The sequence below is a fragment of the Mus caroli genome, unplaced genomic scaffold, assembly GCF_978045245.1.
Source record: "Mus caroli unplaced genomic scaffold, Mus_caroli_1 scaffold_14, whole genome shotgun sequence".
NCBI lineage: Eukaryota > Metazoa > Chordata > Mammalia > Rodentia > Muridae > Mus > Mus caroli.
Window position 1 is genome coordinate 10,582,481 of NW_028227269.1, and position 15,189 is coordinate 10,597,669.

At 40.0% G+C, this 15,189-nt stretch overlaps 1 protein-coding gene across 4 annotated transcripts in view; it reads left to right on the forward strand.

Annotated features, from left to right (window-relative positions):
• Positions 1 to 15,189, forward strand: part of Nbas (NBAS subunit of NRZ tethering complex) — a 301,235-nt gene that overhangs the window by 50,694 nt on the left and 235,352 nt on the right. For all 4 annotated transcript variants that reach the window (XM_029484416.1, XM_021178925.2, XM_029484417.1 and 1 more), the window contains exons 13-17: positions 2,560 to 2,623; positions 6,810 to 7,003; positions 8,008 to 8,265; positions 9,376 to 9,501; positions 13,495 to 13,646. In XM_029484416.1, coding sequence (XP_029340276.1) covers positions 2,560 to 2,623; positions 6,810 to 7,003; positions 8,008 to 8,265; positions 9,376 to 9,501; positions 13,495 to 13,646 — 794 coding nt within the window. The remainder of the gene's footprint in view (positions 1 to 2,559; positions 2,624 to 6,809; positions 7,004 to 8,007; positions 8,266 to 9,375; positions 9,502 to 13,494; positions 13,647 to 15,189) is intronic.

Below are 15,189 nucleotides of genomic sequence, written 5' to 3' on the forward strand. Positions count from 1 at the left end.
TTGAGTATTTTCTCTGTGAAGACTAATGATTAGAGATAGTTATGGGAATGCCTGGTTTGATTTACTTTTTACCCAGTTTTAAGTTGATTAAATCCTTTTGCTTTCATTGTCAGTGTGAAGCATCCATCTGGCTGGAAATCTGGGTGTTGAATTTGTTCATGTCTAGAATAGAGTAAAATTGTTTCAATAATTTTCATTTCAAACATTTCCCATATGTTATGTTTATATCTTTACATCTTGTTTTTGGTCTTAATTTTTCTTTGAAGTTTTATTACTTTCTGACCTCATACTTCTGTGTGGGTGTAGAAAGTGAAATAGAAGCTTATCTTTTCCATTTTTATTCTAGTTCTCTTTGATACAGAGTAGGTGTTAGATTAATTTTGTTAAATAGTGAATCAATGAAGGACAAGTGGGAGGATGGCAGCTTATGTGATTAATCTTGGTAGACCCACAGCTGTTTTCTCAGCTTCAGGAAACTCTGGACTCTCGGAGACTCAGCGCCGGGTGGACCTCACTCCTAGCTCTACCATGTGCTTTATATAGTAGACATTGATGAATATGTGTACAATGGGTACACATGGGAAATATTGCTCCTGTTCTGTGGGACACTGAGACTGGTTCTAGTGGTTAAAAAAGGCCAGGAAATAGTTATTTATTGATTTATTTATATCCCAAATGCTAAATGCCCCACCCTGGCATATCAAGTCTCTGCCAGATTAGGCACATGCTGTCACGCTGAGGCCAGACATGGTAGCCATGGAACCTGAGGTGCACATGTGCTACATATGTGCCAGGGGTCCAGCCCATGTATGCTCTTTGGTTGGTGACTCAGTTTCTGAGTGCTCCCTGAAATCCGGATTAGGTGACTCTGTTGTTCTTCCTGTGGGCTCCCATCCCATCCTTTTCAGCACCTTCAGTCCTTCCCTTAATTCTTCTATTAGAGTCCCTGACCTACTGGAACAGATGCAGATATGCATAGGAAATAAAATTCTTAAATGGAAGAAAACATTCATTTAGTTCATTATGACAGTTAAGCCTATCTATAAAGAAAACCTGACCATGTTCCTAGGACAACTTCTTTCTGGGCCACTGCTGCACTGGAAAGTGCTGTTATTTGCCTTTTTCAGACACAACGTAGAAAGAGATATGGGCTAGAAGGGTGATTGTTCACCTCACTGGTGTGCTTATGCAAGGCTCACAAAGACACCTGTAGAACAAAAGATGCGTCCATAGGAGAAAAGTATAGTACATGTTGTCAATCAATGACTATCTCTTGCGTGCATGGGAGAAAAAAAAAGTGCTGTATGTGGAAAGAAAAAAATATTGCCTTTCTGTTCTCAAACAGGCTTTGTTAGCAGATTGAGGAAGTTTTGTTTGTTTGTTTGTTTGTTTGTTTTTGAGACAGGGTTTCTCTGTGTAGCCCTGGCTGTCCTGGAACTCACTCTGTAGACCAGGCTGTCTACAAACTCAGAAACTCCATTGCCTCTGCCTCCCGAGTGCTGGGATTAAAGGCATGTGCCACCACCGCCTGGCTGTTTGTATGATTTTAATTCTTTGTTTTGCTGGTTGTTGTTAGTAGTTAGTTGTAGAATCTCATTCTCAAGCCTCAGAGCAAGTCAGTTCCTCTGCTACCCAACATTGGGTGCCAGAAACTGTGGGAGTGGAATAAGGGTGACAGCCATGCTGAAATGTGCTTGGACAAAGAGGCCATCATCTAGAAGTAATAGACCATGAGTAGAACCATAGAACCGGGCAGTTCTCTCTTTTATCCTTTGTTGCCTTTCTATAGGCACCCTCCACCACAACTGTGTGTGACTAGATCCAATGGAAAGAGAATCTTTGTAGGTGAAGAGCCTTATTGGCTGAATGGCTTGCTTAGGAGTAGGAAATCTAATTTCTACCATGTCTTGTGGGAGGGGAATTCTGGTTCCTATGACTTGCTTTTGGGGAGTAATAGAAGCCGGGGATAGGAGGGCAGGAGAAGGTCGGAGATACATTGGTATCCATCAGTTCAAAGGCACTAGCCTAAGGTGATATGTTCTGAGCTCCAACAGATACAAAAGGAAGGGGCAGGAAGGCCGCTCCTTAGACTATATGCACATGGTACTAAGACCTGGGTGTGCATCCTTGTAGGTTGTGAACATCTTAAGTGCTGCTCCTCTCAGTGTATGTGCATAGTGTACAAGGAGCTTGAAGCATACCCAGGCCAGTGTCTGCTTACAGCAAAATAGACACTACTCTCTAATGTGAGGTGTGGATGTAGAAGAAACATGGTAGTGAGCTGTCATTTGTATCAGTTATCAACATTGTGCCCTATCTTTTGTATTCATGTTGAGTCTTAGGTCCTGTCTGTGACCATTAAGTCCAGTGTCATTTGTTTCCCCAAACTCTTAGGCTGAGGAAGCCTTCCTTGCATTGGAATAGAGATCAAGGGAAACCAACTATTATGTCTGTATTTTTTTTTTAATTGTAAGAATTTCATAGGTCTTGGTGAGTTTTTCATAGTATTTTTTTTAACATGTTTGACTCATACAATTCTGTACATATCTTTGTATTTAGCCAGGCTACGATGAGCTTAACCCTGATTGGAGGTTGTCTCCCGAGAAGAGAAAGAAAGTAAAAGGTGAGTAGGGCATATGAAATACGGTTATTCCAGCTTTGCAGGAGTTCTCGCACTGCCTCAGTGCTCTTTAGATAGAAAGAGTCTCTCGTTTCACTCTGTGTCCGCCATGGAATCTTAGCCAGGCAGCAGATCAAACACTTTGTTTTGTTTTTATTTTTCCTTCTATGGTTTTTGTTTGTTTGGTAGTGTTCTAGGTCTTTCTCTTTAAAATTTTTATACATTTCTATGTTTGAAATAATTTCTTTTTTAAAATAAGCAGATAACTCTTTTGGGGAATGAGGAATGGGGGAATCAAGATTTACTGTTAAGTGAAAGTAGTTGTTTAGTAGATTAAAACAAAATAAAAAATGAGAGATTGTTTATTTGTTTATTTATTTAGCCTTGGGTATACGATCTTTTTCATGTCTGTTAAATTTGGTTTGTAAGTACTTTATTAACAACTTTAGAACTAACCAGTACCCCGGAGCTCGTGTCTCTAGCTGCATATGTATCAAAAGATGGCCTGGTCGGCCATCACTGGAAAGAGAGAGGCCAATTGGACACGCAAACTTTATATGCCTCGGTACAGGGGAACGCCAGGGCCAAAAAGTGGGAGTGGGTGGGTGGGTAGGGGAGTGGGGGGGGGAGGGTATGGGGGACTTTTGGGATAGCATTGGAAATGTAAATGAGGAAGATACCTAATAAATAGAAAAAAAGAAAAAAAAAAGAACAAAACAAACAAACAAAAAAAACAAACAAAAAAGAACTTTAGAAAAAAAGAACTTGAGTTTATAGTTTTCTCTCTTGTCGATCCATCCTCTAGTTTACTATTAGGTTAATTCTGGTGTGATGGGACACACCTGCTCCTGTTCGTCTCCTTTCTGTATTCTGGACTACTTGGAGGAATGCTGATGTTAAGGTCTGGTGGAGTTTGGCAGTGATTTGCTCCTGTCCTGGGCTGGTGTGTTCAATGTTGTCAGACTCATTACTGCTTCAATCTTCTTGTGCAGTGTGGGCCGGCTGCAAATGCACCCTTTTGATTTAGCATTAACAGGTCATGTGAGTTTGGGAATTTATCCATTTCTTCTCAGCTTTCTACCTTGGTGCAATACAGGTTTTGAACACACTCTGTGTTACTTTTCTGGTTTTTGGTGGTGCCTGCCGTAATGTCCATCTTGTTAGTTCTAAAGTTATGGCTTGGGTCTAGGCAATTCCTTCTTTTGGTTAATTTGGCTAAGGGCTTGTCAATTTTTTGTTTTTAAAGAACCAACTCTTGTTTCTCTGATTCTTGTATTGTACTTTTAGTCTGAACTTCATTAATTCCACATTGTTGTTAACTCTTAGTTTGCTGATTTTGTATTGCCCCCCCTCTCCCCGCCACATTGATAAGCTGCACTGTTTACGTGAGATCACTCTGAGTTTTAAATGTAAAGGCCCATAGTGATACGCTTTCCTTTTAATAAGCCCATCCATCTGTGCTGGGTCCCAAAGATTCTGAAAAGTTGTGCTTTCATTTTTGTGTGATTCTAGGAATTAAAAAAGAAAAATTCCTTTCTGATTTCTTTAGTGGCATGCCAGTCCTTGCGGAATGTCCAGTCTCTGTGGATTTTGTAGTTTCTACGTTTTCCCTTGCTGTTGAATTCTACCTTTACAACCAAGAGATGATTGTTGTGTTTTGTTTTCCTTTTGGTAAGATTTGCTTTATGGCCCAAATGGAATCTATTTCTAAGACAGCTCCATGAGGTGCTGTGAAGAATGCATGTTCTAAAGCTGTTAGGTAGGATACTCTGGGGTGTCTCTTTCGTCTTTTTGGTATGGTGAAGTTTGGCTCTCAAGTTTATGCTGTAGTTGTTTTTGAAAGGGTGTGTCTGGATGATCTGTTGATTAGAGTCGGGTATTAAAGTGGTATACTGTTGAATCTCAAGCTGTCTCATCTGTTTATTGCTTAGCAGTTTTATTTATGAAATTTGTTCACTAATGTTTAGTTTATATACTTATAATTGTTATATATTTTGCAAAGATTATTCCCTTTATTAGTATGTAGTAGCCTTTTAAAAATCTCTTTGACTAATTTTGGATTTATCAGATATAGGTCTAATTACTGTTGCTTGTTTTAGGTTATATTAACTTTCAACCTTTTAATACCAGTTTGTGTGGCCGTGCCAATGAGATATGTCTTGTAGATAACCAAATGATGCCTCTTGGTTATTAGTCCAGTCAGCTACTGAGTTTTTGATTGGGAACCTAAGGCAGTTTATTTTTAGTGTTGTTATTAATAGAGCATGCTGCTTTGTGTAATTTTGTTGGTTGTTAATCTGGTTGGCTCAGTTAGTGATTTTTTTTGTTTGTTTGTTTGTTTTTGTTTTTGTTCAACCCTTGTTCATTTCTGGGGTTTACTGAGTTAGGCATGGTTGATTTTTTTTTTTCTCTTTTGTTCTTCTCTTCCTCTCATAAAATTTATTCTTTCCTGTGCTCTTTGGATTAAGATTGCCCATGTGTGTAGGTGTCCATTCAGTTGCTTCTGCAGTGCTGGCTTGGTAGCTAGGACACTTTTCACCTTGAAGTGCCTTCACTTCTCTATTGATTTTTTTGAAACGACGTTATTGGCGTCATGGTTGATAGTTACTTACCTTCAAGACTTCACATACCCTGTTATTCCATTCTTTCTGTTTCTTCTGCTGAAAGATTGGGCATGAAGTTTGTGTTTTGACTTTGAGAGTGAAGTTTCTTCTCTTGGAACTTTCAATAGTTGGCTTTTTAAGCTTTAGCATCTTTAGTAGAACTGTGTCATGGAGCTGCTGGTTCTGGATTCATTTTTATTTGGGGTTCTTACTGCGTCTGTGCTTAATGCTCATTTCTTTGCCTGTATCTAGGATGCGTCCTGTTATACTTGGATGGATGGGAGTTTCTCTCCCTCAGCTTTCTCTCTCATGGGTGTTGTTTATACTTTGTTACTTCAGCCTTTCCGGGGTGCTTGGATATTGTAGTCCTGTGTCCTTGTTTCCAGTTTCTTGTTTCTTTTTTACCAAAGCCTTGATGTAGCCTTTGTTCCTTCCAGCTGCTGGAACATAAGCCCCAGATGCAGGCATGTGTCTAGAAACTCTGGATTTAAACAAATTACCCAAGGTTCCTATCTAAAATAGGTTAGGGTCTCTTCTTTTCAATTGTAATAATGCGTTGTTTTCAGTCTGACTGAGTTTAAACATCTTTTCTTTTGGAGTTTACATGTGCTTTCAGTTCTGTGACTTACTCTGGGTGGCATCATTAAACCATGTCATATCCATTCTGGATAACTACTGTTTAAGAAAAAGTGCAATGAAATTATAACAAAATATCCTGACATTTCCCTTCATATACCTCAGTTCAGTGGACCATAATTCATTTGAGCCTAAAAATTCTTTGTTGGTCTTGAGTTTTTTCTCTTTTAGTTAAATGTTTAGGAGTATATCAACCCTGGAAGCTGTCATTTTTTAAAAATAATATCTATTTTTAATTCCTAAATATCTGTTTGAAAATGATCTAGTACATTTTCTAATAGCTTTTATAATATATATGTATGAGAGATTTATACACATCTACTTTTCAGCTTACTATCCTGAAACTCGTTACATATTTCTTTCTTGGGTATATAATTATGTTTTTATTTTAAGTTTTTCAATGTATTCATTTTATTTTATTTTATGTGCAGTGCTGTTTTGCCTACATATATGTCTGTTTGAGGGTTGAAGTTACAGGCAGATATAAACTGACATGTCTGTTCTGGGAATTGTGGGTCCTCTGGAAGAGTAGACTATGCTCTTAGCTGCTAAGGCATCTTGCCACCCCTATCATTATGTTTTTCATAACTTTCCTCCCCCCTGTTTGCATTCAGACCCAGAGTCTTACAAATGCTAAGCCAGAGCTCCAACAGTGAACTCCATTTGTCAGCTGTGTGTCATTGTTTTGGGGGAGAGGACCTTAATTTGCTTGCTTTTCTCCCTTCATAGATTTGGCTGGTTGTTGCTGCTTAGGCAGACCTTGAATTGTGTGCCTTTCTGTCCTTACCTGAGTAAGAATTTGAATGATGGGTTTAGTTTTATTTTTTCCCCATTTTAAAGCATCTTTGAGGCCCTCAAATATGAAATAACTTGGATTTCAAAATATTACATTAAATATTTTGCTTTTACAACACTTTTGCAAATGTATTTGGATTTTCTTTTCCTATTAGATAAAGAGTCCTTGTATCCATTGATTGATGTCAATTGGTGGGCAGACGGCGCAGTGACCCTGGCTCGGTGCTCTGGTGCATTAACTGTTTCATCAGCAAAAAGTTTGAAGAATTTACTGGGAAAATCCTGCGAATGGTTTGAGCCCTCTCCCCAGGTCACTGCCACCCATGATGGGGGGTTCTTAAGTTTGGAGGTGAGAGTAAACATGTATCGCATTAAAAAATCTGTCTGTTTGACTTTTTATCTGTGTATGTGCTGTAGTTCTGTGTTTAAACATAAGTCTGTTTTTGAAATAAAGTATTAAGTATAATATGAAAATCCCATCATCCACGAATTAAAAGTATTATATTGCTAAGAGGATAAAAACATTTATGGCTATTTTGTTTCCTTCAAAACACTTCATCTTTGCTGAGCTTGATCAATTTTTCTTTCTTTCTTTTTCTTCTAGATGAGCCATTTGAAAACGTAGCATGTCATTACTTCCTGATTGGGAACCACTTAATGTTTATATTAGTGGTCACTGAAAGTATGGCAACCAACAGTTTTCTTCTCTCAGAAAAAAACTTTTATCACGATCAAAGAGTTGAAAGTAGAGGCTGTTTCTTTATAGCTGCTCTTATTTGAGTCTTCAAGAGTACAGTCCTATGTAGCTTTACTTCTGCAGGGTACAGTGACAGGTATTTGTTAGTCTGAAGTCTATCATCTAGTCAAAGTTCTCCCTTACAGAAAACGACAGTTTAAACCCAAGCCAATTCTGCTAAGTCTGAATGAAAGTTCCCTTTGACAGCCAGGCTCAGCCTCGGCACCTGTGTTCAAAAGGGACATCAGAAGCCTTCTCCTGGCAAATAAATACCTTCATGTTGCTTTCTAAATTGTCTTCTTGTTTTTCTACAGCAAGTACAGATATATTAATAATTAGAGAAATTCACATTCTCACCCTTTTTATTTCTGTAAAATAACTGCAGACATCTACACGAATGGCCTATTATTAAAGTGGCTTCAGCTTTCAAAATTTGGAAGTCACATGGATGTATATCTTAGGTCTTTGATTTGCTTTGTTTCCTTTGGATCCATTGTGAATGACATGTAATGAATCAAGCCAGATATAAGTATAATTAAAATACTTTTTTCATTAGCTCTTAAAAAATCTGTTTCTAGTTTCTTATCATTAATTTTATATCTCCCTTTTCAATTTAGTGTGAAATTAAACTTGCCCCTAAAAGATCTCGAGTGGAGATGAGGGCTGGAGAAGAAGATGAAGGGGAAGCGGATTCTGACTCAGATCATGAGACCTCTGCCAAGGCTCGCTATTTTGGGTACATCAAGCAAGGCCTTTACTTAGTTACGGAGATGGAGAGGTTCGCACCTCCTCGGAAACGGCCTCGAACTATCACAAAGAACTACCGCCTTGTGAGTCTGCGCTCCACAACTCCAGAGGAGCTTTATCAGAGAAAGGTGAGTGGGCCTGCTGCTTCCAGCTTTTCTAGCACAATGGCTACTATTTCAGTGAGGAAGAAATTAGAAGAGGGCATGTTGGCTCTCTGACATCTTAAAAATAGCAGTTCTGTAAGCTTTTAGAATAATGCCCTTTTTCTAACTGAGTAATTACAAGTCAGTGGATAGAAAACTCAGAGCCTGAGAGATAATCAGAAGATAAAGTGTGAGGACCAGAACTCAGATGCTAGTACCCAGCTAAATGCCTGGTGGGCGCGCAGCCCTGTGGTAACTCCAGTGCTCTGGAAGTAGAGACTGGAATCCCCAAAATGAGCTAGCTAGCTGGGCTAGCCAAATCAGTGGGCTCTGAGTTCAAGTGAGAGACCTTGCCTTGGTGTGTAAGTTAGAAAACAATTGAAGAAGGAGTTTATCCAGCTTTGGCCTCCGTATGTACATGCATGTATACCTTACATATGTGTGTGGTGTGAACTCACATGAGTGCATGCATGTGTGTGTGTGCGTGTGTGCGTACGCGTGTGCATGTGTGTGTGGTTTGTAGTATGTTCCATGGTGCTTGCTTGAAGGCCAGAGGGAACTTGGCAGGAGTCAGTCCTCTCCTTCTATCAGTGATTAAATCCAGGTTGTGTGGCTTGGCATCAAGGACCTTTACCCACTGAACCATCCTGTTGCTCCTAGCCTGAGGCTTTGGCTACCTGCTGTGTGCCTTCAGCTGCCCCTCTTTTGTGTACTAAGTACTGGTCTCTCCTAGACTACAGATGGTGAGGGGAGACTTTAGCATCTGGTTTCGAAGCCTGTGTGGCCAACACTGCCTCTTAGGGCTATTTGCTGTGCTCTGCAGTATTTTGAATGAGCATTGACTTGAGCCAGACTGCAGCCTGCCTCTAGTCTCAGGTTTTGCCACCATTTGAATGTATAAGCCAGAGCTTTTCATCATATTTGTTAAAGTGCTAAAGGAATTCCTGCTTTAGCTGCTTCTCAGAATGTCTGTGAACTTCTGATGACACTCAGCATGTGTGTTCATAACTTGTTGCACAGGCCAGGTGAGTGTCTTGATTCTTCCTCTCATCAGAATGGCCTCATGGGTAATTCGTGTCTGTTTCCTTGACAAAGATTGACAGTGAAGACTATGAAGAAGCCTTGTGTTTGGCTCACACCTACGGCCTGGATACTGACCTTGTCTATCAGAGGCAGTGGAGGAAGTCCGCTGTCAACAGTGCTTCAATTCACAATTACTTGGTATGTATAAATAGTTGTGCTTACATGATGAAATTCATATTCATGGATTATCTTTTGTTTCTAGAGATTTTCCACTGCTAATATTTGTGTAGGTAAAGAAATGCTTTCTTAGAAAAACTGTCAGGATTTCCTGCTTCTGCCACAGGATTTTGATGCTAAAGATATTGAATATACCCTCTCTGATTAGCTAGCCATCTCTCTGATTATTTCCATTATTGTACCTCTCTGCACCAACATTGGTCAGGGCCTACTGAAGAACCACTAGCAGAGTTTCAATGAGGAGATTTGTGTTTCTGGTAACCAGAGATTATGAATAAAGGGATGGGGAGAACTTGAAGGAATATCTTCCGACCAAGAGACTGCATTTAGGAGGTAGGCCTGCCCTTCTACTAGGATGGACATTGTTGAAGAAAGAGCAGTTGGGACAAATTGCACTGAAGGGAACTTATAGGATTGTTTTAGATTAGGGCTGGTCTTTAGTTGGCTTGGTTTGAGATGAAGAGAGAAGCCAGATGTCTCCTGCTCAGGTAACAGTGAGGCGAGGTGGTTAGAAAGCCCAGGTGCTAGCAAGCAGGACACTTCTCAGAAGCAGCATACAGATGAGGGTTGGTAACTAGGAACCATGCCAGGATCGGCAAGAAAAACTTGCCACTCCAATTTGGGAGATCCATTGAGGGAAGCTTCCCACATAGATGCAAGGGAGATTAGGTATGAAGGAATCTGCTCACAGGTGTGCCTCTGAAATCCAGTATTAAGTTGTTCTCACAGTAGGATAGCATTAGTACCACCAGGTTTGTCTCCTTTAACACTCTCAGGTCTTGTTGCCTACCAAGCCAGAGGACCAAGAGGAAGAGAACCAAAGTGCTTGTGAATTGAAGAGCAGCTTCTTTTCCTTTGCAGTGGCCTTCAGGGTTGTCTGTAATAATGCTGCTGTTGTCTCAGTTAACAAGAAGAGATGCTGTCACTTGACCAGCCTGGAGAGGAACTGTGAAGCTCAGAGGGAATAAATGGATAACTGACATATAGACTTGTCAAATATAGTCTTTTTGGCTTAAATTCCACTGTTGGATCCTTCTTAATGCAGGCCTCCATGTTATAATTAGTATACAGCTTTGTAGTCAGTTTGAGTTGTTATAACACAAATACATTCAGCATCTTGAGCAAGAAACAATTATTTCCCCAAATTTTGGAGGCTGGGAAATTCATGATCAATATACCAGCCCATTGGTTCCTAGTGACATCATTTACCTTGCTTTGCAGATGGATCCCTTATTGCTGTGTCTTTGTATGTCAGAGAACACTGACAGAGGAGACAGATCTTGCTAGTCTTTTGGGCACTAATCCATACCTTGGGAATATTCTTCTGTCTTGTTTATCTGTCTGTCTGTCTTAAGACAGAACCTCACTGTGTTACTCTGACTGGCCTGAAATGTAGGCGAGGCTGGCCTGAAACTCATGAAGATCTCCTTAGCTCTGCCTCTTGAGTGTTGGGATTAAAGATGTGCACTCTTAGTCTGGTGGGAATTGTTTCTCAACATACAACTTCTTGATATCTCTGCCAGGAAGTAGTTAGACTCATGGGATGAGTTTAAAAGTTTGGAGCTTTAGATCTCATACTTTGAGAGTAAAACATTTTTGCCTTTAGGAAGATTCTAGAAAATGCTTGGAAAATTTCATAGTAATTTTTTTGTCTAAATGTTCACATATGTGAATAATTAAAATAAAACCGTGGTCTGAAAGTAAGACATTGGTATTTCAACCAAATAGTATGATTAACTGTTAATGTTTCTGCCGGATGACAGGTGAGTGATCATGACGGCGACAGCAGAAGGGAGGAGGCAGCATTGTTTGTGTTGGGCTTAGAAATGCACCAGTTCCATCCTGCATCATCTGCCATTGTGTGGTTTAGGATGGGAGCTCCTGGGTGCATGACAAAGCAAGCAAAGTTTGTGGGTTTGTTTTCTTTGAAAATATTTGGTTCAGTAAAATAGAGGATTTCCACAAATGCTTGGCTAGCTTGGGCTGTGGAGCAGTTGCTAGACCATCCAAGATCTAGTATGATCCTGTATCAGCAATAAGAGGATAGAGGCATAACTAGAGGTGCACAGGCAGTTTCTGCTGCTGTGGAGCTCATGGAGAAAAGGAGGGCCTCATGCTTAGCTTGTACATAACCACACCAGAGGAATGCTCAGTGACAACTGTCATCATTATAGACTTAGCGACGATAAAGAAGGCTTTCTGTAATAAAAATTCAAAATTAGGCCTCTTCCAGTCAGAAGAGAGGATATTGTCAAGAGTGCAAGCAGAATGAGCAAATTATGTCTGTGATATGGCCCAGAAGGTGACAAGCAAATCTGTCTCAGGCACAGTTGGTTGTCCTCGTGTCCACGTTAGTGCCTGAAGCATAGCAGATGCCCACTAAGCATTTCATGGATAAGTCAGCTCTACTAAGTCAACCAGTGGTGAGTTATGGTATTGAACACTGGGAAACAGGAGTAGAGAACGTTGGTTTGCATTTGGGTGGGTGAGGAAAACTTGTGATCACTTGGCTTTGTTTGAGGGAAGTGATGGATTTATGATAGATGATGTAGAAGAAGACTGGAGGAAGAGGAAAGGTATGTAAGAAAGCGGGCTAGTGTTCCTGCCGTTATGTTTTGATGATTTAGACAAGTCTTTAGGTTTAGGTAATAGTAGGATGTGTAAAGAAATACGGGGTGTAAACCATCAGGTCACTAAGAAGAGGGCACATCAGATTTTGGAGACGGAGGAGCAATTGGAAGTGAAGTGTTGGACCTCTGTCCTTCTGAAGAACAGCAGATCGTGACTTGGTATGAGCGAGTTGGCTTCACACTGTGTGATAGATTTTATAGTCAAAAAAGATGTAACTGTGGTGTGTGAGTTTGTTTTAAAGCTAAGTATGCTTACTACCGTAGGGGGCAAAATGTATTTTACCTCTCTGCTTTATATTCTTTATTTTACAACCAAGACACAAACTATAGGTACCTACAAAAGCTCTTTTTTATACTTGTAGAAAAGAGTACTGGAGCTTTGTGTTTCACTGTGGCTCTTTAGTGCTTGCCCGCCCTTCTGACTCATTTCTTCCTGCCCATTCTCACTCCTCTGACCCCTGACCCACAGAGCTTCTTTCTACTGGCACCCACACCACCAAGCCTTACTGTAATTCAGACTCAGGTCCTATGGAAGAGGAGGAGGAAAGAGTCTAAGATTAAGACTTAGGAAATTAAGATTAAGACTTAGGAAATAAGGTTCTTCTAGACCCCACAGGAGTGATTCACATCTGAACTCACAAATAGCTGTGTCAGCATGCACCCGACCTGCACCGGTCCAAACCACAGGGGATCTTAGAACTGAGCAGGGGAAGTGGACACAGAGTCCTTCCCCTAACCAAGAAGCTGTTACCTGCTGGGAGTTGGGGAATCAGTCTTTTCCCCAGTGGAGTGTCACTGAATGTCAGCCACACTCCAGGGCAGGCTGCATGGCCAGGAGAGATTGAACAAGACATAAAGGACTTCATGCCTTCCCTGCCTTTCCTTTTTGCATGTATTGTTTCATTTTCATGTTTTTTTTTTTTTTTTTTTTTTTGCTTTATTAATCCTAAACTATTCATCCCCGCTTCCCTGGAAGAGAGGAAGAAAGAACATGAAATTGGTTTCAGTAGGGATGTGAGGAGCCCCTGGGAGGAGCTAGGGATGGGGAGAACATGACCAAAGTAGATTGTATGAAAATTTAAACAAACAAACAAACAAACAAACAAAACCTGAAAACAAAATCCTGTGGAATCACACTTCCTGTATCCAGTTGCTGTGAACAATAGTGAAATGAATTAGTGGTTTGTAAGGCGCTGCCTAGGACCTAGTTCTTTTTAATGGTGCTAATACCTTCTGTCTAGTTATAATTCTAGAAAGCGATCATCAGGTTTTATAAGGTACAATCTGTCCATAAATGCCTCTGTTTATTTCTCTTTGTATGTAGAGTAAAATCAAGAAGCGGTCTTGGGTTCTCCATGAGTGTTTGGAGAGAGTTCCTGAGAATGTGGACGCTGCCAAGGAACTGCTGCAGTATGGCTTGAAAGGCACAGACCTGGAGGCTCTTGTTGCCATAGGGAAGGGTGTGGATGATGGCAGGTTGGTTTTGAAGGTTTGCGCTCACTGCAAAGGTGACATGGAGAAAGCTGAGGCTGCAACCTTGGGCCAGGCAGATGTTGAGCACACTGTTGAAGCTGTTGCAGTTGACTGCTACTATCTTCCCTTTCAGTTAAATATATTTGTAGGCAATGGTTTGAAGCTGAGGCATACCTGGTCTTCTCAGGCTAATTAGATGCTGGGGCTCCGTGGCACTAGCAACCTATAGGGTCATACTCAGAACCTTCTGGCTTTACTTGACTTAGGAAAGTCCCTCAGACAGTAACACTGTCCAGACGCCAGGTAGTAATATAGTAATGGTTTTAAATTGTTGTCAAAGTATTGCTTACCAGACATTTGGGACTTCGATAAAATATAAATGATATTGTATACTTGATAATTAACTAATTTAAATGAGATTAACACTTTATAATATGTTAAGATTATAAATAATGTGATATTTATTTCTATGTAATGAAAATCAAAACCATGATAACTTATCATTTAAATCCAGTTACTATGGCTGTTCTAAAAGAGATAATAGTTAACAAATGTTAGTGAGGACACAGAGAAAGAGAAACTCTGGCTCAATTTAGTAAGACTGTAAATTGATATAAGCATCATGGAAAATGAAACGTAGGTTCCTCAAGATACTAAAAAGAGAAATACCATGTGATCCAGGGATTCTGTTAATGTATATTCATAAGAAGACGATGAAAACACTTTATTAAGGAGATTAAATGTATACCCCTATTTAAAACAGCTAAGACACAGAAGCTAAGACAGAATCAGCTAAGATGTCCATCAACAAATAAGCAGATCATTTACATAATTGAATAGTAGAATCATTTTGCCCATAAAATCACAAAGTTGGGGCTTAGAGAAATGGCTCAATGGTTAAAAGCACTTGTCACTATTTCAGAAGCCCTGAGTTTGATTGCCAGCATCCACACTGTGCCCCTCACAACTGCATTTACTCTAGTTCCAGAGGATCCAACTCTCATGTACATCTGTGTGCGCGCACACATAAAGTAAGGAAACCTTTAACAAACAAACTTGCAACTGCTTGTAACTTCAGTTCTAGTTGTCTGACACTGCCTTTTGGGCTCTATGGGTACCACATGTGGTCATGATGCACACACATGGATGCAGGCACTTATACATACATATAAAAGAAAATTAAAAAAAATCTTAAAAAACATGGACAGAGGCTTATTATTTGTAGCAATATAAATGGAAGTGAATGTCAGTCACAAGATGAAGTATAGTAACTGAAGCGATATGTGGACTTACTTCATATGAGCAATCTGAGAAAGCTGATGTTTTTAACCAGTGAGCAGAGCAGTGGGTACCAGAGCCTGAGGAAGAGCAAAGGAGAGGCAGATGATAGATTGAGATGTACTGAATCCCAGGCAGATTTACAGAATGCATGTTGGTGTTCATATTGTACTGTACCATTCAGAAGAAATATACAAGGTGATGTTGAATATTCTCATCATAAATATGAAAATGTGTCACATGATGAGAAGTCCACAGTGTACAAAGG